Source organism: Belonocnema kinseyi, chromosome 4 (assembly GCF_010883055.1).
Source record: "Belonocnema kinseyi isolate 2016_QV_RU_SX_M_011 chromosome 4, B_treatae_v1, whole genome shotgun sequence".
Taxonomy (NCBI): domain Eukaryota; kingdom Metazoa; phylum Arthropoda; class Insecta; order Hymenoptera; family Cynipidae; genus Belonocnema; species Belonocnema kinseyi.
In genome coordinates, this window is record NC_046660.1 from 17228663 (window position 1) to 17252872 (window position 24210).

Sequence of the window (24210 nt, forward strand, 5' to 3'; positions counted from 1 at the left end):
AATAGTTTCATTTTCAGTGGAAAAATAACTAATTTTAGACAAAAAAGCAACAAATTTTCAACATAATAGTTCAAGTTTCAACAGTAATAGTTAAATATTCTGCAAATATTCATTTAAAAATCGATTTAAAACTAATATTTTCATTTTTAAACAAAGTGATGAATTTTTAACTAGAATTATGAATCTAAAACTGGAGAAGTTGAATTTTAAAAACCAAAAAGATGAATTTACAACTAAAAAAGAATCACGCAACTCTAACTCGAATCATTGAATTTTCCAGAAAAATATTAATCTTTAATCAAAAAGATTAATTTCTACTGAACAGAACGAATTGTCAACTGAAGATCATTTTTCTAACAAAAATTGAATAGTTACATTTTTAGTCAAAAAATGAATGTTCAACCGAAGAGATGAATTTTTAACTAAAATAATGGAATATTCAACTAGAATTCTAATTACATTATTAGTTTCAAACCAAATTAATTTTCCAACAAAAAGAAAACAAAATATAAACTAAATAGTTCAAGTTTGAAACGGAATACTTAGTTATTTTCAATAAAAAAAAATAATTTTCAGCCAATGACAAAAAAAAATTTAAACAAAATGTAGTAATTGATATTTCAACCAAAAAAGATTTTAATTTTTAATTTCAAAAAGTTGAATTTAACCAAAAAAGGCGACTTTTCAATATGAGTTGAATTTTGTAACTAAGAAAAATCTTTCAGCGAAAACAGATAATTTTTTTTAAACTGTTGCTTAAGCTTTTTATTTATAAACAAATAATAAATAAACATTAAAGAGAATCACTTTTTAAACGATCAATTTCTTTTGTGTGAATATATTTTTCTGAAATAAAACAGATATTTGAAATATTCTTCAAATTTTCTACATGGATCATAATAAATGTAAATTTTCCTTAAAGTAGTTAAAAAAAATTCTTTCAGTTTAAGAATTCCATTTTAAAAACAACAAAAACGAATTTTCAACAAAATAGATATATTTTTAACGAAAGTAATGATTTTATAAGTAAATTTTTCAGTTAAAAAAATTAATTTTCAATAAAAAAAACTAGTTTCAACCCAAAAAAATGAATAATTTTCGAAAAAAGTATAATTTTTAACAAAATACATGAATTTCTAAATAATTTTTGAATGTTTGAAGTAATATCCAACGCAATAGTTATGGTTTCAAGCAAAGAAATGAATTTTCAACCAGAGTTATTAAAAAAAAAAACGAATTGTCAACAAAATAGTTATATCTGTAACCAAGAAATCAATTTTTAAGTAAAATTATTAATCTTCGACCAAAAAAAAAAAAAAAAAAAGATGCGCATTTCAACTTAATAGTTAAATTTTTAACTCAAAAAGATTACTTTCCAAATGAAATAGTTACATTTTTTACCAAACAATTGAATTTTCCTCCAAAAAGATTAAATGTCCTCAAAATAAATTTAATTTTTACTTTGAAAAACTAATTTTCATTTTAAAAAAACGAATTTTAAATCAAAGAAATGTATTTTCAACTAAAAAGATCAATTTGCTACGAAAAAAAGAAGAATTTTTCACACAAAATAGTTTAATTTCGAACAGCAAAAAAGGGCTTTCAACTAAAATGATGAAACATCAACCAAAAAAATTAATTTTCAAATATGTAGTTCCGTTAAAAAAAAAGATTTTTCAGCCACTTTTTACGAAAAGTAAAAAATGTAAATTCGAGATATTTTCGTTTTTCTTTATAAGATGTATTCATCTTGAAAAATAATAATTTTTAATAGAACCAGAAAAAATAACATTTTGTGGTAATTTATGGTTCACAAATTTAATTTAATGAAAATAATGCGATGAAAATATAGAAAAACGGTTATTTTTCTTTTATTGTAAAAATAACATGTTACATTTTTTCTTACTCTCGAACTTTAGAAATAAAATTTTAATATATATATAATAGAATTTTATAGAAAATTCAAGTCAAATTTCTTGTTTTTTAAATATTAAAAAAAATAATATTTATATAAAATTTTACATTTTATATTTTATTACGAATATTTTTTTCTAGACTACCTGGCCAACTTCGATTTCAAAAATTCATAAAGTTGAAATTGGCAGAATTTTTTCATTGAAAATTTTTTCATTGTAAATTTTTTCATTGAAAATTTTTTCTTTAGTGGGTTTATATTTATAAAAATTTTTAAACTTTCTAAATATATATCTTATTAAGAATATTTTTTTCTCAATAATTTGGCCAACTTCGATTTTGAAAATTCATAAACTTGTGATTGGCAGAATTTTTTCATCGAAAATGTTTTTGGTGATTTTATATTGATTAAAATTTAAATAATAAACTTACCAAAATCTGCAATCTTGACGTGTAAATTGTGATCAAGGAGAAGATTTTCCGGCTTTAAATCGCGATGCACAATCATGTGTCGATGACAATAATCAACTCCTGAAATTATCTGTTGGAAAAATCTTCTGGCCTCATATTCCTTTAGTTTTCCGTGTTTTACGATATAATCAAACAATTCGCCGCCCGAGACATATTCCATTATCATAAAGATATCCGTTGGAGTACTAATAACTTGATACCTAATTTAATATAAAAAAATAATTCAATTTTACATTAACTATTGAAAAATTAAAACAAAAAGACAGATATTTCTAGGATGGCTGAACATTTATTTAATTTAATGTAATCAAAACTGAACAGTTTAAGTTAACAAAATTAATTTTTAACGAACAAAAGAAACACGAGTTTTTAAAAAAATAATTAAATTTTCAACCAAATTAATGAATTTTCAACTAAAAGTTGAATTTTCAACCAGGAAAATTAATATTCTAGAATAGTGATGATCTAAATTTTTTACCAATACTTGAATTTTCAACTAAAAAAATTTATCTTCAACAAAAATTGAATAGTTACATTTTTACTTTGAAAAAATTAATTTTTAACCAAAAAGAAACACGAATTTTCAACAGAACAGTTAAATTTTCTACCAAATAAATGAGATTTTAGCTAAAATTATGAATCTTCAAAAAAAAGAGTGCATTTTTAAATAAATAGTCAAATTTTTTAATAAAAAGACGACTTTTCAACTTGTCATGGAATAGTTGTTACATTCATTTTTAAACAAAACTGGAATAGTTACATTTTCATTAAAAAATTAATTTTCAACAAAATAGTTGAATTCCCAAACAAATAAATAATTTTTTAACTAAAAAGATTCATTTTTAACCAAAGAGTTAAATTTATAACAACAATAAAATAACTTTTAACTAAAAATGGAACAGTTATTCTATTAATTTTCTACCAATAATTAAATTTTCAACTAAGAAAGATTATATTTTGATGAAAAATGGAATAATTACGGTTTAAGTTAACAAAAGTAATTTTCAAACAAAAAAAATATGTGTTTTCAACAAAATAGTTAAATTTTCAACCAAATTAATTAATTTTTGAACTAACTGTTGAATTTTCAACCATGAAAATTAACATTCTACCCGAAAAATCATTTTCCAACTAAAAATTGAATAGTGTTGATCTAAATTTTTTACCAATACTTGAATATTGAACTAAAAAATATTAATGTTGAACCAAAAATGGAATAGTTACATTTTTACTTTTAAAAAAATGTTGAATTTTCAACCAAAAAGAAACACGAATTTTCAACAAAATCGTTAATTTTTCCATCAAATGAATGATATTTTAACAGAATGATAAAGCTTCAACCGAGCAAATAAATTTTTAACTAAATAGTGAAATTTTTTAATAAAAAGATGACTTTTCAACTTATAACGGAATTTTTAACAAAATAGTTCAATTTCGAACCAAATAAATAACATTTTATCTTGAATATTGAATCATTCTAAGAGAAAAATCCATTTTTAACTAAGTACTTAAATTTTTAACCAAAAAGAATAATATTTCAACCGAAAAACACTAATTTTCTACAAAAAAAAAAACTTTTTGAACTAAAAATGGAATAGTTATATCAATTTTCCACTAATACCTGAATTTCCAACTAAAGAAGATTAATCTTCAACCAAGAATGGAATAGTTTCAGTACGAGTTCAAGAAAATCATTTTTTAACAACAACAAAAAAACACGAATTTTTAACAAAAATAGATAAATTTTCAACCAAATTAATGACTTTTCAACTAAAAGATACATTTTTAACCAAAAAGTTAAATTTATAACAAAAAAACAATAATTTTTAACAAAAAAATTGGTATTCTAAAAAAAAAAAACTTTTTCCACGAAAAATGGAATAGTTAGTATATCAATTTTCTACCAATACTTGAATTTTCAACTAAAAGAGATTAATCTGTGACTAAAAATGGAATAAATACAGTTTAAGTTAACAAAATTAATTTTTAACCAAAAAAAGAAACATGCGTTTTTAACAAAGTAGTTAAATTTTCAACCAATTCAATGAATTTTCAACTAAAAGATGAATTTTCAACCAAGAAAATTAATATTCTCCCGAAAAACCCTTTTCCAACTAAAAATGGAATAGTGTTGATCTAAATTTTCTATCAATATTTGCATTTTCAACGAAATTAATAAAATTTTATCTTGAATAATGAATAATTCTCAGAAAAAATGCATTTTTAACTAAATATTAAATTTTTTAACCAAAAAGATTAATATTTCAACCGAGAAGATTAATTTTTTACCCAAAAAGACGAATGTTAAACAAAATACTTATATTTTCAACCAAATACTTGCATATACAACTATAAAAGAATAATTTTCAACTGAAAAACACTACTTTTCAGCAAGAAGAAAACGAATTTTTAACAAATTAGTTAAATTTTCAACAACAAAAAAATTAATTTCAAGTAAAATGATGAATCTTTGGCCACATAATTAACCAAATAGTTAAAAATACCAATGTTCAACAAAATACATCAATTTTCAATTAAAAAATAATAATTTCAGCTAAAATGATAAATTCTGAACAAAACAAAAATTTTTTAACCAAATAGTTACTGAAATATTTAAAAAGACAAATGTTGAACAAAATTCATAAATGATCAACATTTTTACTTTCAAAAAATTAATTTTTAACCAAAAAGAAACACGAATTTTCAACAAAACAGTTAAATTTTCTACCAAATAAATGACATTTTAGCTAAAATTATGAATCTTCAACAAAAAGAGTGCATTTTTAAATAAATAGTCAAATTTTTTAACAAAAAGACGACTTTTCAACTTGTCATAGAATAGTTGTTACATATATTTTTAAACAAAAATGGAATAGTTACGTTTTCATTAAAAAATTAATTTTCAATGGTGAAAAACTAATTTTTAACAAAATAGTTGAATTCCGAACCAAATAAATAATTTTTTAACTAAAAAGATTCATTTTTAACCAAAGAGTTAAATTTATAACAAAATAATTTTTAACCACGAAAATTGATTTTATGCAAAAAAAACAACATTTTTCAACTAAAAATGGAATATTTATTATACAAATTTTCTATCAGTACTTAAATTTTCAACTAAAAAATTTTAATCTTGAACCGAGAATGGAATAATTACAGTTTGAGTTTTAAAAAAATCTATTTTTAACAACAACAAAATACAACGAACTTTTAACAAAATAGTTCAATTTTCAAAAAAACAAATGAATTTTTAACTAAGAATATTAATTTCTAACCAAATAATTAAATTTATAACAACAACAAAAATTTAACAAGGAAAAATTGATTTCTACTAAAAAAAATTTTTTTTAACTAAAAATGGTACAGCTATAATATAATTTCTGTACCAATACTTAAATTTTTAACTAAAAAGTATTAATTCATTTTTAGTTTAAAAAATTAATTGCGAACCAAACAAAAATACAAATTTTCAATAAAATAGTAAAATTTTTAATCCAATAAATGAATTTTCTTACAAAAATATTAATTCTAAAGCAAATAAAATTAATTTTCTACCCAAAAAGACTTTCAATTAAAAATGGCATAGTTATTAATTAAATTTTAAACAAAATACTTGGATTTTTTTCTAAAAAATAATATTTTTCAACAAAAACTGAAATAATTACATTATCAGTTTAAAAAAATTAATTTTTAACAACAAAAAACCGATTCATCAACAAATTAGTTAAGTTTTCAACAAAATAGTTAAATTCCTAAACAAATAAATGAATTTTTAAACTAAAAATATATATTTGTAACCAAAGACAAAAGAAATGAATTTTTTTAACCATAAGAATTAATTTTCTAACCAAAAATCCTTTTTCATTAAAAAATGGGATATACATTTTCAGCCAAATACTTGAATTTTCAACTAAAAAATATAAATCCTCAACCAAAAAAAGAGTAGTTACATTTTCACTTTAAAGAATTCATTTTTAACCAACAAAAAACACAAAATTTCAACAAACTAGTTAAATTTTCAACAAAATTAATGATTTTTCAACTAAAAGATTCTTTTTTAACCAAAGAGTTAAATTTATAACAACAAAATAATTTTTAACCGAGAAAATTGATTTTCTACAAAAAAAAAAAACATTTTTAACTAAAAATGGAATAGTTATTATATTAATTTTCTACCAATACTTGAATTTTCAACTAAAAAATATTAATCTTGAATCAAAAATGGTATAGTTACAGTTTAAGTTTAAAAAATTAATTTTCAACAAAAAAAAGACACGAACTTTCAACAAACTAGTTAAATTTTCAATTAAATTAATGATTTTTCAACTAAAAATATTCATTTTTAACCAAACAGTTAATGGAAAAGTTACATTTTAATTTAAAAAAAAATTAATTTTAAATCGAAACATTTAAAAACGGTTATATCATGTGACATAAAATTTGGGATATTTCAAGTGATTCGACAGATTTTTCTGCTAAAACTTGGCGAAATAATAAAATTTAAAAACAAAATAAATTCAAATAATAAATTTGTGAAGCAGAAAATAAAAAAATGGTATGACTCACAGTTTAATAATATGTGGATGTCTGAATAATTTGAGATTTTGAATCTCTCGTCGAATTTTGCCAACGACATCTAGACTCTTGATTTTTTGACGATTGAGAATTTTTACCGCGACCTTGTGTTTTGTGAGCACATGCTCTCCAACTGTAAAGAAAAATATCAACATTTTAAAGAAAAATAATGTTTTTAAGCTTATATAAATATAATTTTTCTAAGATTCTTGAGAAAACTCGAAACGATTTTTGAATATTTCAGATGTCAAATCACAATTTCAACAAAAAAAGTTAATTTTCAAACAAAAATATGAATACTTAAAGGAAAATGCAATAGCAATAATATTTCAACTAAAAATATATTATTTTAAATCAAAAAGAATTGAATTCATCCAAAAAAGGTAAATTTTCAACAAAAAAATTGTATTTTTAACAACGAAAAAAAAACATTTCTACCAAAAGTTGAATTTTTAAACAATAGAGATTTTGCAGTCAAGAAATAAATAAAATTTAAACCAAAATATACTTTGAGGAAGAATAATTTTTGATAAAAAATATAAAATTCTAATGAATATTTTTTTAATGCCTTCTTTTTCAAAATCTTCAAAAATCTCCAATTAAAAAAAAAATTTTAATCTAATCAAGATTTAAATTGTTTTCGAATCTTTAAAAAACTTCTACAACTTCGAAATATCTTCTAAAATAATGCAAAGTTCATGACATTTTTTTTTAATATTCCAAAATCTACATTCTAATAATTTTTCTTTTATTTTACAAGATTTGACAAAATTATACGAAAAAGTGAATTTAGTTTAAAAGATAATTAAGACTTTTTGATGCTTGGACAAAATGAAAAAATATTTTCTAATTTTTCAGACATTTTCCAGGTCTAAAATATTTTTAATCTCTTCAAATCTGCTAAAATTCTTAAATGTCTTTTAAACTGATCAGAATTATTCCTGAAATTGTTTAAAAATCTTCCAAATTTGTTTTTGAAAAATATTTTCAAAAATTTATAAAACATTCTTTAATTTTTTCCAAGCGTCAAAAAGTCCTAAACATCTTGAGTTACTCAAATTAGTTAAAATCCTATAAAATAATATATATATATTTTAATTTTGTAGATACTTGTGCAAATTATCTGAGTTTTTCCTAAGTTCTTAGCAATTTTGGAAATATTTTTTAATATTTTGAAATCTTCTTAAATATTTTCTTGAAATTACTTTTTCCGAACAAAAAATCAATTAAAATTTTTCCTGGAATCTAAAGAAAACAATTTTATTATCTTAAAACCTATCAAAATCCTTTTAAATTATTAGATAACTTTTAAATGCTTTCGCATTTTCCCTCAAATATAAAAAAAAATTCTGGAAAATTGAAACAATTTCTTTAAAATATCCAGTTTTTTTTTTTACAATTTGGAAAATCTTTTTGAGTGTTAATGTAACTTTCTATCAAATTTTTAAATTTTCCTAAATTTCCTAAATATTTTTTAAATTTTCTTGATTCGTTTTTATCAATTTTGGAAATCTTCCGTGATGTTTTAGAATATTTTTTAATATTCTTTTAAGATTAGTTTTTAAATACATCACTTTAAATATTCACAAGAGTCTTGAAAAAATTTCTTATTATCCCAGAACGTTTCAGAATCTTTAAAAAATTCCAAATTTTATGTCGAAATCTTTAAAAATCTAGATTTTCTTTCAAATTAAAAAAAAATCTTATACATTTTTTGATAAATCCTTAATATCTAAATATGTTATTAAATAATATCTTTAAAAGATGTATAAAATAAAAATTTTACAGATTTTTTCCAGAGACCCGAATAAATTTGTTTATTTTCTGAAACCTTTAAAATGTTTATTCGATTTTTTTCTAAAATATTGTAATCTTTCAAAATTGAAAGTTTTTACTTTGAAATTATGCAAATTCTTTTCCTAAGTTTTAGGAAATCATTTCAAACATTTAAAAATATTTTTTAATATTTTCTAAAAATTAATTCTTCGAAATCAAATATTTAATTTCCCTGGAAGCTTGAGAATTTTTTTTTATTATCTTAAAGAGAAATATGATTGGGATTTTTTGACAGAAAAAATAACTATTTAAATTTTGGTAGAAAATACATTTTTTTCTAAAAGTTCAACTATTTAATTTAAAAAACAATGTATTTTCTTGAAAATGAATGTCTTTTGTAGAAAACGTAACGTTGAAAATTGAGCTATTATTTAAAAAATATTTTATTTACTTTTTAATTAATTTGTTTAGATGAAAATATAACTATTAAATTTTTGGTTAGAAATTAATATTTTTTGTTAGACATTCAAATCTGAAAATCAGCTAAATTCGTTTCATAAAGTTTAGAAAATTATTTGAAATTTTTAAAAATATTTTTAAATATTTTCTAAAAGTTAATTTTTAAAATAAGAAATTTAATTTCTCTGAAATCTTAAGTTAGGTTGAGCATCCATGATTTTAAAAATAATTCAACTATTTGATAAAAAATCATGCATTTTGTTGAAAAATAATTTCTGATTTTAAACATTTAACTTTTTTTGTTGTTAAAAATTCAACTATTTGATTAAAAAATAATGTCCGTGTTTGAAAATTTAAATATTTTATTGAAAACTCTTTTATTTTTTTTTAATTCATTTTTTAAACTGAAAATATGACTATTAGATTTTCAACAAAAGAAATTAATTTTGAACAAAATATATCAATTTTTAATCAAATGGTTGAATTATTAAAAAAAAAAAAAAGAATTTCCAACCAACAATTTAAGAGTTATATTTTCAGAGTAATAAATAAAATAAAAAATAAGTAAAAGCATTTTCAGTGAAATAGTTCAATTTTCAAACTAAGAAATGATTTTTAAACAAAATTCATGGATTTTAAATCAAATAGTTGACTTTTTAACAACAAAAATGAATTTTCAACGAAAGAAATTAATTTTTAACAAAATATATCAGTTTTGAATCAAATAGTTGAATTATTTTTAAAAAATGGACTTCCAACCCAAAATTTTCAGAGTTATATTCTTCGTTAAAAAATAAATAAAAAGTAAAATAAAAAAATGTCAATAAAATAGTTAAATATTCAAACAAATAAATGATTTTCCAATAAAGTTCCTTAATATCAAATCAAATGGTTGACTTTTTAACAAAATATATACATTTTTAATCAAATAGTTACATTATTAAAAAAAATGGATTTCCAACAAAAAATTTAAGTTATATTTTCAGTTCCCAAATAAAATAAAAAATAAATAAAAGCATTTTCAGTGAAATAGTTAAATTTTCAAACTAAGAAATAATTTTAAAATAAAATTCATGGATTCTAAATCAAATAGTTAAACTTTTAACAACAAAAATGAATTTTCAAAAAAATAGTTAAATTTTCAACAAAAGAAATTAATTTTTAACAACATATACGAATTTTGAATCAAATAGCTGAATTAATTTCAAAAAATGGATTTGCAACCAAAAATTTGTTATATTTTCAATTTAAAAATCAATTAAGAAATAAATAAAAGAATTTTCAGTGAAACAGTTAAATTTTCAAACAAAGAAATGATTTTTAAAGGAAATTCATGGATTTTAAATAAAATAGTTGATTTTTTACCAACAAAAATGAATTTTTAACAAAAGAAATAAATTTCTAAAAAACTATATGAATTTATAATCAAATAGTTGTATTATTGAAAAAAAAATCGTTTTCCAACAAAAAATTTAATAGTTATATTTTCAGTTAAAAAATAAAATTAAAAAATCTCAATAAAATAGTTAAATTTTCAAACAAAGAAATGATTTTTCAATAAAGTTCATGGATATCAAATCAAATGGATGACTTTTTAACAAAATATATAAAGTTTTTATCAAATAGTTAAATTATTTTTACAAAAAATGGATTTCCAACCAAAAATTTAAGTTATATTTTCTGTTCACAAATCAAATAAAAAATCAATAAAAGCATTTTCAGTGAAGTAGTTAAATTTTCAAACAAAGAAATGATTTTAAAATAAAATTCGAGGATTTTAAATCAAATAGTTGACTTTTTAACAACAAATATGAATTTTTTAACAAAATAGTTATATTTTCAAAAATAGAAATGAATTAGTAATCAAATAGTTGAATTATTTAAAAAAAATGGATTTCCCAACATAAATTTAATAGTTATATTTTCAGTTAAAAAATTAATTAAAAAATAAATAAAAGAATTTTCAATAAAATAGTTTAATTTTCAAACGACGAAATAATTTTTAAATAAAATTCATCGATTTTAAATCAAATAGTTGACTTTTTAACAACAAAAATGAATTTTCGATAAAATAGTTAAATTTTCAACAAAAGAAATTAATTTTTAACAAAATATATGAATTTTTAATAAAATAACTGAATTATTTTTAAAAAATGGATTTGAAACCAAATATTAGTTATATTTTCAATTTAAAAATTAATTAAGAAAAAAATAAAAAAAATTTCAGTGAAACAGTTAAATTTTCAAACAAAGAAATGATTTTTAAAGGAAATTCATGGATTTTAAATCAAATAGTTGACTTTTTATATAAAGAAAAAGAAATTTTCAACAAACGAAATTAATTGTCCACAAAAAATATAAATTTGGAATCAAATAGTTGAATTATTTAAAAAAAATAGACTTCCAGCCAAAATGTTGACAGTCATATTTTTAGTTAAAAATAAATTTTAAAATAATTTTTAAAAATGTCAATAAAATAGTTAAATTTTCAAACAAAGAAATGATTTTTCAATAAAATTCATGGATATCAAATTAAATGGTTGTCTTTTTAACAAAATATATAAATTTTTAATCAAATAGTTGATTTATTTAAAAAAAATGGATTTACAACCAAAAATTAGTTATATTTTCAATTTAAAAATGAATTAAGAAATAAACTAAAGAATTTTCAGTGAAATAGTTAAATTTTTAAACAAAGAAATTATTTTTAAATCAAATAGTTGACTTTTTAACAACAAAAATGAATTTTTTAACAAAATAGTTGAATTTTTAACAAAAGAAATTAATTTATAAGAAAATATATGAATTTTTTGGATTTGCAACCAAAAATTTAAGTTATATTTTCAGTTCAAAAATAAATTTAAAAACAAATAAAAGAATTTTTAAATAAAATAGTAAACTTTTTAACAACAAAAATAAATTATCAACGAAGAAATTAATTTTTAACAAAATGTATGATTTTTAGTCAAAATAGTAGAATTATTAAAAAAAAAAATATGGATTTTGAACAAAAATTTGAATAGTTCTTTTTTCAGTCAAAAAAGGCAAAATCCTATTCCTATAATACAAAAAAATGTTCTTAAGATTGCAAGGAAATTAAAATTTGCATGTTGAAGAATTAAATTTTATTAATTAAAATAAAAAAATTTAAGTTCCCTAGGATCGTAAAAAAAATTACTATCTTAGATATGAATAGGAATAAAACTGAGAAAGATTTGTAAAAAAAATATTGTAGAAAAAAAAAATACTTGCTTTTTACTTTCCCAAAAGTTCCAACACCGAGAGTTTGTCCCAACGTGTAATGTCCAATTTTAACGATTGGCTGCACCTGATTTCCTTGCAGTTTATCTGCCATTTTTCTATTTGCTGAAAAATTACACATCGTGTCAAAAAATGTAATAACGCTCAATCTACGCCGTAACAGAAAATATTTCCCAAATTTATCAATCAAGTTCAAATTACCATTTTCCGCGACAATCAAATAGAGGTTAAGGTTCCTTACAATAAAATAATTAATGAAAGAATTTTCTCAATAAAAAAACGCTTGATTTTATCAAGTTTATCATCAAAATTAAAATGGTAAATAAACGTAGAATCTGGAAAAACTCCAAAAATGCAGCAACTGGAATTTTAGTTTCGAATAACACGAACTATTTCGCACTATTAAAAATGAGAGGGGGGGGGGCTGGCGACACTCATTAGACGATTTTTTACTATAATTAAATAAATAAATCACTGTTTCTAACCTACCTTTTCGCCCAGTGTTGATTTAGAGTTCTCATAAAACTTTAAATTTCACTTTGATCTTCCTCGAGTAAAAAAAAGCAATTCTAAAAACTTTAGTTCACACTTCGTGAGAAAATGTTAATTACTAGTTACTTCATTTACATGTTTTGCACTATTTCGACAATAACTCGTCATAAACAATGACCGATATAGAGATCACGAACACAAGTACGAAAATGTCAAAATCCTATGCAAAAATCAGCTGACTATCTTTCGTCATTTCCTTTAATTCTCGAATTTCTCGCAGAAAAAGAATTTTTTAAACAAATTTTTTATTAATATAGTGAAAGAAGTCTCCAGATTTGTTAATTTGTGGTCTCTTGCACGTAAAAGACGTAGAATATTCTGAAAATAAAGAAAAAACCATCAAAATTGGTGACGAGCAGACGACAGAAGTCTCGAAACTCCGAGATTTTCAGCGGGATTTTCAAACTACAGTAATGAAAATCTCGAAATTAATAAATAAATACATTTTCAGGTGGATTTACGACATAAATTATTCCTTTATTATTCGAGAACTTTATAGAGACTTATTGATTGAGTTTCAATGTTTAGTTTGATTCAGCATTAACTGCTTTATTTTTAATTTTCTATAAATAAATAAGAGGTTATATTCAAATTACGAAAGGCCATTTTATAAACATATTGTTTCATGAAAAATTGAATGATTTTTTTTGAAAAGTCATTATTGTGGTTTGAAAATTCGCCTTTTTGATTTGAAAATTAAATTATTTTGATAGAAGATTCAACTAATTACTTGAAAATTGCATATTTGGTGGAAACAATTTTTTAATTTGGATTTTAACTTTTTTTGTATATAATAAATAATTTTTAGGTAAGTATCAGCTACTAAATTTTTTGGTGAGAATCGATCTTTTCCTTTATTCATAATTTTAATTGAAATTTTTTTCTTGGTTTAAATTTTGAGTATTTTGTTAAATTTTTTTCTTATTTCAAAATGTTACGTATTTTCGTCAAAAATCATTTTTTTCTTGAAACTAAACTATTTTGTAGAAAATACATTTATTTTTCAAAAATGTACTTCTTAACCTGAATTAAAAATTCATGTATTTTGTTAAAAACTAATTTTTTTTGAAAATTTATTTTGTTTTTGTTAAAAGTTAATGTATTAACTGAAAATTTAACCATTAAATATTTGGTTTAAAAGTCATCTTTTTGTTCAAAAATCTATGTATTTATTAAAAACTAATTTCTTTGATTGACAATTTAACTATTTTTTTAAAATATTTTTTTTCAGTTAAAAGTTAATACTTTAAACTAATTATATAATTACTAAATTATCATTTTAAGATCCATTTTTATGTTGAAAATTCATTTTCTTCTATTAAAATTAAAATATTTGATTAAAAATACATATCTTTGGTTGAAAATGTAACTATTTTGTAGAAAAATCTCATGTTTTATTTGAATTAATTTGTTCTTGTTTTAAAATAATATTTTTTTTAGTAAATATTACGTTTTTTGTTGAGAATGTAACATTTTTTGTTGAAAATTCAACTGCTAAGTTAAAAGTAAAATTCCTCTGTTAATAATTCATATGTTGTATTGAAAATTCGTCATTTTAATTCAAAAAATTTTTTCTTGGGCCGAAAATTTGAATATTTTATCAACAAGTCTTTTTTTTTTAGTTGCAGTCAATTTTTTAACTGAAAATATAACTAATTGTATTTTGTTGAAAATTTTTCTTTTTTTGGTAGAAATTCATCTTTTTTGTGGAAAATTATACTACTTGGTGGAAAATTCAACTGACTGATGAAAATTTCATCTTTTTTGTTGAAAAATTAATTTCCTTAGTTGAAAATTTAAGAACCTATTCTATTGTAAGTTAAAAATGGATCTTTTTTAGTGAAAATTCAAAACATGGATAAAAATTTCATTTTTTTTGTTTGTGAAAATTAATTTTCTCGGTTAAAAATTTAACTTTTTTGTCAAACATTTGTTTGAATAAAAATTAAACTTTTCCATTTTTTGTTGAATATTGTTTCTTTTTTTAGAAATTCAACTATTTGGTTTGAAAATCATGGTATTTTGTTGAAAATAGTTTTTTTGGTAGAAAATGAATCCTCTTGATTAAAAATTCATCTCTGTTGTTAAAAATTCAATTACCTCGTTGAAAAATTACAACTTTATTAAACATTCTTTTTTGTTATTAGAAATTCATCATATTTTAGGTACAAATTCGTTTCTTTGGTAGGAAGTTCACCTTCTTGGTGAAAAAATCAACTCTTTGGTTGAAAAATAAACTATTTCGTTGAAAATCATTATCTTTAAATTCGAAATGAATTTTTAAAATTGAAAATTAAACTTTTTAATTTTTCGTTGAAAATGGAACATTTGATTTTTCGTTTAAAAATAATATTTTTAAATTGAGAATTCAACTATTTCATTAAAATTTAGTTAAAAATAAAACTCATTGCTTAAAATCTAATCTTTTTGGTTTTTGTATAAAAACTCATTTCTTTGGTTGAAAAAGAAACTTTTTTTGTTGAAAAAATTTTGGTAAGAACTCTTTTTTTACGTAAAAATGAAGTAAACTTGTTAGTTGAAACTTCATCTTTTTAGCTGAAAATTCAATTATTTTTTTGAAAGTTCATTTTATTTGGATCAAAATTAATTTTCTTAACTGAAAATTTAGCTATACCTATTCTGTTTTAAGTTAAACATTTATACTTTTGGTTTGAAAATTTATATTTTTCATGTCAAAATCCAACTATATCATGAAAAAAATAAACTGTCCGGTTTGTAAAATTAATTAATAATAACTTTGAAGCAAATCAAGAAAAACATATTTTCCAAAATTTGTTATCGAAAATCAAACGTTGAATATTACCGCGCTTCGTCCTTGTTCCTGATTGGCTCATATTGACGAATTGTTACGTATTGAAGATCCTAACCTCAATCTACTGTCAAACTGTCAAACCTGTCAAACTTATTGTCTCAAATTTCGCACAAATCTCTTCCTCTTGTCAAATAAAATGTAATCTATTAAAATATGCTAGAAATGAGTGTAAAAATATCCGAAATTATTCTTAAGCAGTAATTTTGTAACTGCAATTTTTATGGAAAAGTGTAAATAGTAACCATAATCATGCCAGAAAGGATTGAAATTGGTACGTAAATAATAAAGATTTTTATTCCATTGCTATTAATATGCTAACTTTACAAATTTTTATTAATTAACTTTTATTTATTATTGCTTTTAAAGTTCCTAAAAAGTCCTCAATTTATAAAAGCAGAGGTATAAAATTACACATAACCTCAAAATTGATTAATCATTAAAATGATTAAAATTGTTTATACAATCGACAAAAATAGCCATATTGCTAAATATAATGAAATTTTAAGGAGAGTCTAAGTGCAATTTAAAAAAATAGTAAAATGTGTAATTGTTAATATAAAATGAGTTACTTGGGATTTGTATTTTTCTTTCGCTTCAAATAAAAATTGGAATTTTGGTTCAATCTTCTTCATTTACGGTTTTATTTATTAATAATTTTTAATTAAAAACTCACATTTTTAAATAATGTGGCTATTTTCCCCGATTTTATGAACTCAAATTTTAATAAAATAATAAATATATATAATTAAATAATAATATAAAAATATTATATAAAATAATATAATAAATAAAAAATGAATTTTTTTATAAATTCTACTCTTTGTTTGAAAATTCGTCTTTTTTGGTCGAAAATTTAACATTTCCAGAAAATTCGTCTTTTTGGTTTAAAGTTCATGTTTTAGAAAGGTATAAAAAGTTTGGTGAAAATTAACTTTTTTCTTGAAAATTCGATTTTGTCGTATAAAATTCAACTATTTTCTAAAAAATTCCACTTTCTGGATAGAAAACTCAACTATTTGGTTTTAATTTTAATTCTGTTTGAATTTAATTTTAATTTTAATTTCGTTTTAATTTGTTAAAAATTAATTTTTAGCTGAAAAATTAACTATTCTATATTTATTTTAAAAATGATGTTTTTTAGTTAAAAATTCGTCTTTTTCGGCCAAACAAAAATCTTTTCAGTTGAAACTTTATCTTTTTGGTTGAAAATTCAATCACGGCATTAAAAATTCGTTTTTTCTATTTGTTCAAAATTAATGTTTCAACTGAAAATCTGAATATTATATTTTTATTTATAAATTTATCTTTTTTAGTTGAAAATTCAACTATTTGATTGAAAACTCATGTATTTTGTTAAAAAAAAAATTTTTATAAAATAGAAATCTTATCAGTTGAAACTTCATCTTTTTAGTTTGAAAATTAATTTTATGTGGTTCAAAATTAATTTTTATGACTGCAAATTGAAGTACCTATTCCATCTTAAGTTAAAATTTATCTTTCTTAGTTGAAAATTCATGTATTTTGTTAAAAATTGGTGTTTTTTTTTTCTTTATAAACAAGAAATTTTATTAGTTTTGGTTATAATTTATTGTATTTTTTAAATTTGTCCTTTGCGATTGTATAAAAAATTAGCCTTTTCAGCTTTAAAATTAAACTTTCATTTTTTTAAGTTTATTGTTTTTTCTTTGAAAACTAGACTTTTCTGTTGAAAATTCATCTTTTTGTGCTTCAAAATCAATTTTTAATGTTGATAATTTTAACTAATCCGTTGAAAATGCTTAAACTTTTAAAGTCTTGAACTTTCCAAAATTTTAAGGATTTTCTTTTTTAGTCCAAAATTCAACTATTTTTTGAAGATGAATTTTTTAACTGAAAATTTAAATATTATATTTTTAGTTCAAAATTTATATTTTTTTAATAAATGGTTCCAATATTTGGTGGAAAATTCAAAGTTTTCGAAATACAAAATTTAAAATTCAGTTAAAACATTAATTTTGAACAAATAGAAGAAACGAATTTTTAACACAATGATTGCATTTTTATCAAATCGAAAAAACGAAGTTTTAACTGATAAAATTTCTTTTTTATACAAAAAACGAATTTTAAACAAAAGACATGAATTTCCAACCAAATAGTTGAATTTTAAACCAAAATCATGAAGTTTCAACTGATAAGATTTCTTTTTTATAAACAAAAATTTTAACGAAATACATAAATTATCAACAAAAAAGTTGAATTTTCAACTAAATTTTTAACTAAAATTATAATATTTAGATTTTCAGTTAAATCAAAGTTTTCTACAAATCGAAGTTTTAAGATAATGATTGAATTTTCAACCAAACTCATGAAGTTTCAACAAATAAGATTTCTTTTTTATATAAAAATTTTTTTTTAACAAAACACATGAATTTTCAACAAAAAATATCAATTTTGAACTAAAAATGGAATACTTAGAGTTTCAGTTAAAAGATTAATATAAACAAATAGAAAATACGAAGTTTAAACACAATAATTGAATTTTCAACCCAAAAAGATGAAGTTTCAACTGGAAATGTTATTGTTTGGCCGAAAAAGACGAATTTTTAACTAAAATAGTTGAATTTTAAACACAAAATGATGATTTTTTTAGAGAACAGTTGAACAACAAATATAAATTTTGAATCCAAAAAAGATGAATTTTCAGCGAAAAATATAAGAGTTGATATTTCAACGAAAATAGAAGAATTTTTATCCAGATGGTTAAATTTGTAACCAAATGAATAAATTTGCAATCTACATATATGAATTTCTAATAAAAAAGGGACTTTTCAAACAAAAAAGACAAAATTACAATTAAAACTAAATAGTTAAATTTTCAATTCAAAAAGACGAATGTTTTAGAAAACAGTTGAATTTGAACAACAAAAAAATTTAATTTTTTATCAAACAGTTACAGTTCTACAAAAAAAGTCTAATTTTTAAGAAAAAAAATTCATTTTCACCAAGGAAAATGATTTTCTACAACAACAAAAAAATATGAATTTATATCAAAAAAAGATGAACTTTTTAAAAGACTTAAAATACTTCAATTTCTAACAAAAAAAGGTCTTTTTCAACCAAATAGTAGAATTTATAAGATTTGTTATATTTTATTTATTATATTATTTTGTATGATATTTTTATATTTCCATATATTTTTATTTAATTATATATATTTATTATTTTATTAAAATTAAAGTTCATAAAATCGGTAAAAACAGCCACATTATTTAAAAAAATTTTAATTTAGCGAATCTAAGTGTAAAAAAAATTGCTGAACGTATGATTCTTTAATTAAAATGATTAATTTTTATGTTTTTTCATTCACTTTACAGATTATATTGATTTGGATTTTATTTTAAAACAAATTTTAGAATTGTTTATAATTTATTATATATAAATCATTTTATGATAAAAATAAATAAAACTGTAAATGAAAAAGATTGAATCAAAATTACAATTTTTATCTAAAGCGAAAGAAAAATACAAAGTCCCCTTACAAAAAAATATGGCTATTTTTGTCGATTGTATAAACAATTTTAATGATTAATCAATTTTGACCAAAAAGATGAAGTTTCACCTGATAAGATTTTTGTTTGGTCGAAAAAGACGAATTTTCAACTGAAAAAAATAATTTTAAAACTAAATATAGAATATTTAAAATTTCAGCTAAAAATTAATTTTCAACAAATTAAAACCAAATTAAAACAAAAATTAAATTCAAACAGAATTAAAATTAAAAACAAAACCAAATAGTTGAGTTTTCAATCCAGAAAGTGGAATTTTTTAGAAAACAGTTGAATTTTATACAACAAAAATACCAAAACATATCAATTTTCAATATAAAAAAGATGATTTTTCGCGAAAAATATAATAGTTGATATTTCGAACAAAATAGAAGAATTTTTAATCAAATAGTTAAATTTGTAACCAATTGAATAATTTCTCAACCTACAAATATGAATTTTTAATAAAAAATCCAATTATCAAACGAAAGACTAAATTACAATCAAAATTAAATAGTTGAATTTTCAATAGAAAAAGACAAATTATTTTGAAAACAGTTGAATTTGAACAAAAAAATCTAATATTCTATCAAACAGTTGAAGTTCTACAAAAAAAGTATAATTTTAAGAAAAAAGTTCATTTTCATCAAGGAAGATGATTTATTGCAACAACAAAATATGAATTACTATAAAAAAATATGAACTTTTTAAAAGAATTGAAATACTTCAATATCTAACAAAAAATTTCATTTTGAACAAAAAAACATGACTTGTCTATTTTCATACCTTTTTAAAATATGAATTTTAAATCCAAAAGGACGGATTTTCTGGAAAAAATTTAAATTTTCGACCCAAAAGACGAATTTTCAACCAAATAGTAGAATCTATAAAATTTGTGATTTCTTATTTATCATATTATTTTATATAATATTTTAATATTTTCATATATTTTTATTTAATTATATATATTTATTATTTTATTAAAATTTAAGTTCTTAAAATCAGGAAAAACAGCCACATTATAAAAAATTTTAAATTGAGGAGAATCTAAGTGTAATAAAAATTGCGAAACTTATGATTCTTTCATTAAAATTAGTTTTTTAGATTTGTGTTTTTTTATTCACTTTAGAGATTATATTGGTGTGAGTTTAATGATTATTAAATTTTGACCAAAAGGATGAAGTTTCAATTGATAAGATTTTGGTTTGACCGAAAAAGGCGAATTTTTAACTAAAAAACATCATTCTTTATCTAAATATAGAATAGTTAAATTTTCAGCTAAAAAATGAATTTTCAACAAATTAAAACTAAAAATAAATTCAAACAGAATTGAAATGAAAATCAAAACCAAATAGTTAAGTTTTCAATCCTAACTAAAAAAAGGATTAGTTATTAGATAAATTGTCAACAAAATTCCTGGATTTTCTACTAAAAAATATTAATTTTTTTTAACCAAAAATGGAATAGTTACATTTTCAGTCAAGGAAAAGGAGTTTTCAATAAATGATTTAAATTGCCAACCAAAAAAATAATAATTTCAACTAAAATTATCAATCTTCAACCACAAAAATTAAATTTTTAAACAAAATACTTAGACTTTTGACTAAAAATTATTAATTTTCAACCAAAAATGCAATGGTTACATTTTTAGTTAAAAAATTTATTCTGAACCAAACAAAAATATGAATTTTCAATATTTAGTAAAATTTTTAATCCAATCAATGAATTTTCAACTAAAAATATTAATTCTGAACCAAATAAAATTAATTTTCTACCCAAAAAGACTTTCAACTCAAAATGGCATAGTTATTATATAAATTTTAAACAAAATACTTGGATTTTTGACTAAATAATATATTTTTTCAGCAAAAAATAAAATAATTACATTTTCAGGAAAAAATTAATTAATTAATTAATTAACAAAAATAAACCGAATTTTCAACTAAAACTATAAATTTAACACGAAAGAGTTAAATTCAGAACAAAAGAAATGAATTTTTAACCAAAAAAATTAAATTTCTACCAAAAAAACCTTTTTCAGGGAAAAATTTAATAGCTATTATATAGATTTTCAACCGAATACTTGAATTTTCACCTAAAAAGATTTATCTTCTACCAAAAATAGTATAGTTATATTTTCAGTTAAAATAATTAATTTTTAACAACCAAAACGCTTGAATTTTTAACTTAACAGTCAAATTTTCGACCAAATAAATGACATTTGAACTAAAATGATGAATCTTTAATCGAAAAAATGCATTTTCTAACTAAATAGTTAATTTTTTATATAAAAAGACAACTTTTCAACTTATAATTGAATAGTTATTGTATAAATTTTCCAAAAAAATGGAACTGGTACGTTTTCAATTTAAAAAATTGATTTTGAATAGGGAAAAACTAATTTTCAACAAAATAGGTCATTCTCAAACAAAATTATTAATTTTTAACTAAAAAGATTCATTTTTAACGAATTTTCTGGAAAAAAGTTAAATTTTCGATCCAAAAGGACGAATTTTCAACCAAATAGTAGAATTTATAAAATTTATTATATTATTTTGTATGATATTTTTATATTTTCATATGTTTTTATTGAATTATATATATATTTATTATTTTATTAAAAATTGAAGGTAATAAAACTCGGGAAAAAGAGTCACATTATACAAAATTTTTAAGTGAGGATAATCTAAGTGTAATAAAAATTGCTAAACGTATGATTCTTTAATTAAAATTAGTTATTTAGATTTGTGTTTTTTTAGTCACTTTACAGATTATGTTCGTGTGAGTTTAATGATTATTAAATTTTGACCAAAAGGATGAAATTTCAACTGATAAGATTTTTTTTGGCCGAAAAAGGCAAATTTTTAACTAAAAACATCATTTTAAAACTAAATATAGAATAGTTAAATTTTCAGGTAAAAAATTAATTTTCAACAAATTACAACTGAGATAAATTTAAACAGAATTAAAATCAAAACTAAATAGTTGAGTTTTCAATCCAGAAAGTGGAATTTTTTAGAAAACAGTTGCATTTTATACAAAAAAAAAATACCAAAAAATATCAATTTTCAATCCAAAAAGACGATTTTTTTAGAGAACAGTTAAACAAAAAATAGAATTTTCAAACTAAATTTAATATGATACCTGCCTTAATTTGATTTGAAAGAATTAATTTCCCTATTTGTGTGAAAAATCACCCTATTTCCCCCGATTTAAGATGATGCATTTTTACATTCAGGTGTGATTCCTCAAGATTTGAGGCATGAAGAGACAATTATTCAAATAGCCGATGCTTTAGATAATTTGGAATCGGCCATGTCTCACATTTTTGATTGTATAAACTCTCGAATATCCGACAATGTAAAAAGGTTAGTTTTTTTACCCCAAATTTGTCAAAAAAATTGCGAAATTTCTCATTCAAAATGAGAGCTCTTGCCATAAAAAAAATTCCCTTTTTCTAGACTCGATACGATAAAAAGTAGAGCTGAGAAGGTCCAGGGCCAAATAGAATATCTCCAAACAAATTTGAGTTTAAAAGCAGTGAAAATGTACTCGGCCGCAAAATATCCAGCTAGTCACACCTACAAAGAATATACGTCAATTTTGAAATCGAATAAAAAAAAAGTCGGTTCAACCTCCATTTACAAAAGTCCCGTTCCCATCGCCGATACTTTCGATATGCATTTAACAACCGGAAGTAAAACGGAAAATGGACAGTACGCAGCAAATATTAATATTCAGGAAAAATTGCAATTCTACTATGTAAAGTCAAAACCTTACAGTCGAATTCCCGAAGGAGCGAATCAGGATGGAATTATTCCTGGGGCATCTTCCATCAGTGCACTTTTGCTCTTCAATAGTTCTAAATCGAAAGAAAGTCTTTCGCATGGAGCGAATCAAATTAATGATAAAGAACTCGAAGACGCTCCTGATTCTATTCTTCAACCCTGGCAATATTCTAATGTGGAGTCGCCCTCTTCTTATTTATACGCGCCAACATTGGGAGAGGTAAGTTTTAATCATATTTAGGGGTCACCTAAAAATTATATTAAATTATTTTTATAATTTATTAACAAAATAGTTAAATTTTTCATCAAACAAATCAATTTTCAGCTAAGAAAATTAATTTTTAACTAAAAAGGTACATTTAGAACAAAAAAGATTAATTTTCAATCAACCAAATTAATTTTATACCGAACAAGACTTATTAAAATAAAAATGGAATAGTTATTATATAAATTTTAAGTCAAAAACTTGAATTTTTAACTAAAGAAGATTAATCTTAAATCAAAAATGAAATGGTTATAGTGTAAGTTTAAAAAAATAAATTTTTAACCGAAAAAACACGAATTTTTAACAAAATAGGGAAATTTTTAACTCAATTAATTAATGTTCAACTAAGAAAATAAATTTTCAACCAAGGAAATTAATATTCTACCAAAAAAACAAACTTTTTTCAACTAAAAATGGAATAGTTATTATATAAATTTTAAGCCTAATACTTGAATTTTTAACTAAAGAAGATTAATCTTAAATCAAAAATGAAATGGTTATAGTGTAAGTTTAAAAAAATAAATTTTTAACCGAAAAAACACGAATTTTTAACAAAATAGGGAAATTTTTAACTCAATTAATTAATGTTCAACTAAGAAGATAAATTTTCAACCAAGGAAATTAATATTCTACCAAAAAAACAAACTTTTTTCAACTAAAAATGGAATAATTATTATATAAATTTTAAGTCAAATACTTGAATTTTTAACTAAAGAAGATTAATCTTAAATCAAAAATGAAATGGTTATAGTGTAAGTTTAAAAAAATAAATTTTTAACCGAAAAAACACGA

At 20.9% G+C, this 24210-nt stretch overlaps 2 protein-coding genes across 2 annotated transcripts in view; one reads left to right on the top strand and one right to left on the bottom strand.

Moving 5' to 3' along the window:
* LOC117170770 (5'-AMP-activated protein kinase catalytic subunit alpha-2) overlaps positions 1–12832 on the bottom strand; it is a 51070-nt gene extending 38238 nt beyond the window's left edge. The window contains exons 1-4 of the mRNA XM_033357808.1: positions 12658–12832; positions 12448–12561; positions 6952–7093; positions 2347–2585 (exon numbers count right to left, since the gene is read on the bottom strand). Of these exons, the coding sequence (XP_033213699.1) occupies positions 2347–2585; positions 6952–7093; positions 12448–12550 (484 nt within the window). The 5' untranslated portion in view covers positions 12551–12561; positions 12658–12832. The remainder of the gene's footprint in view (positions 1–2346; positions 2586–6951; positions 7094–12447; positions 12562–12657) is intronic.
* Positions 12833–15916: 3084 nt separating this feature from the next.
* LOC117170771 (WASH complex subunit 1-like) overlaps positions 15917–24210 on the top strand; it is a 9679-nt gene continuing 1385 nt past the window's right edge. Inside the window, exons 1-3 of the mRNA XM_033357809.1 lie at positions 15917–16112; positions 22604–22733; positions 22827–23373. Coding sequence (XP_033213700.1) covers positions 16091–16112; positions 22604–22733; positions 22827–23373 — 699 coding nt within the window. The 5' untranslated portion in view covers positions 15917–16090. The remainder of the gene's footprint in view (positions 16113–22603; positions 22734–22826; positions 23374–24210) is intronic.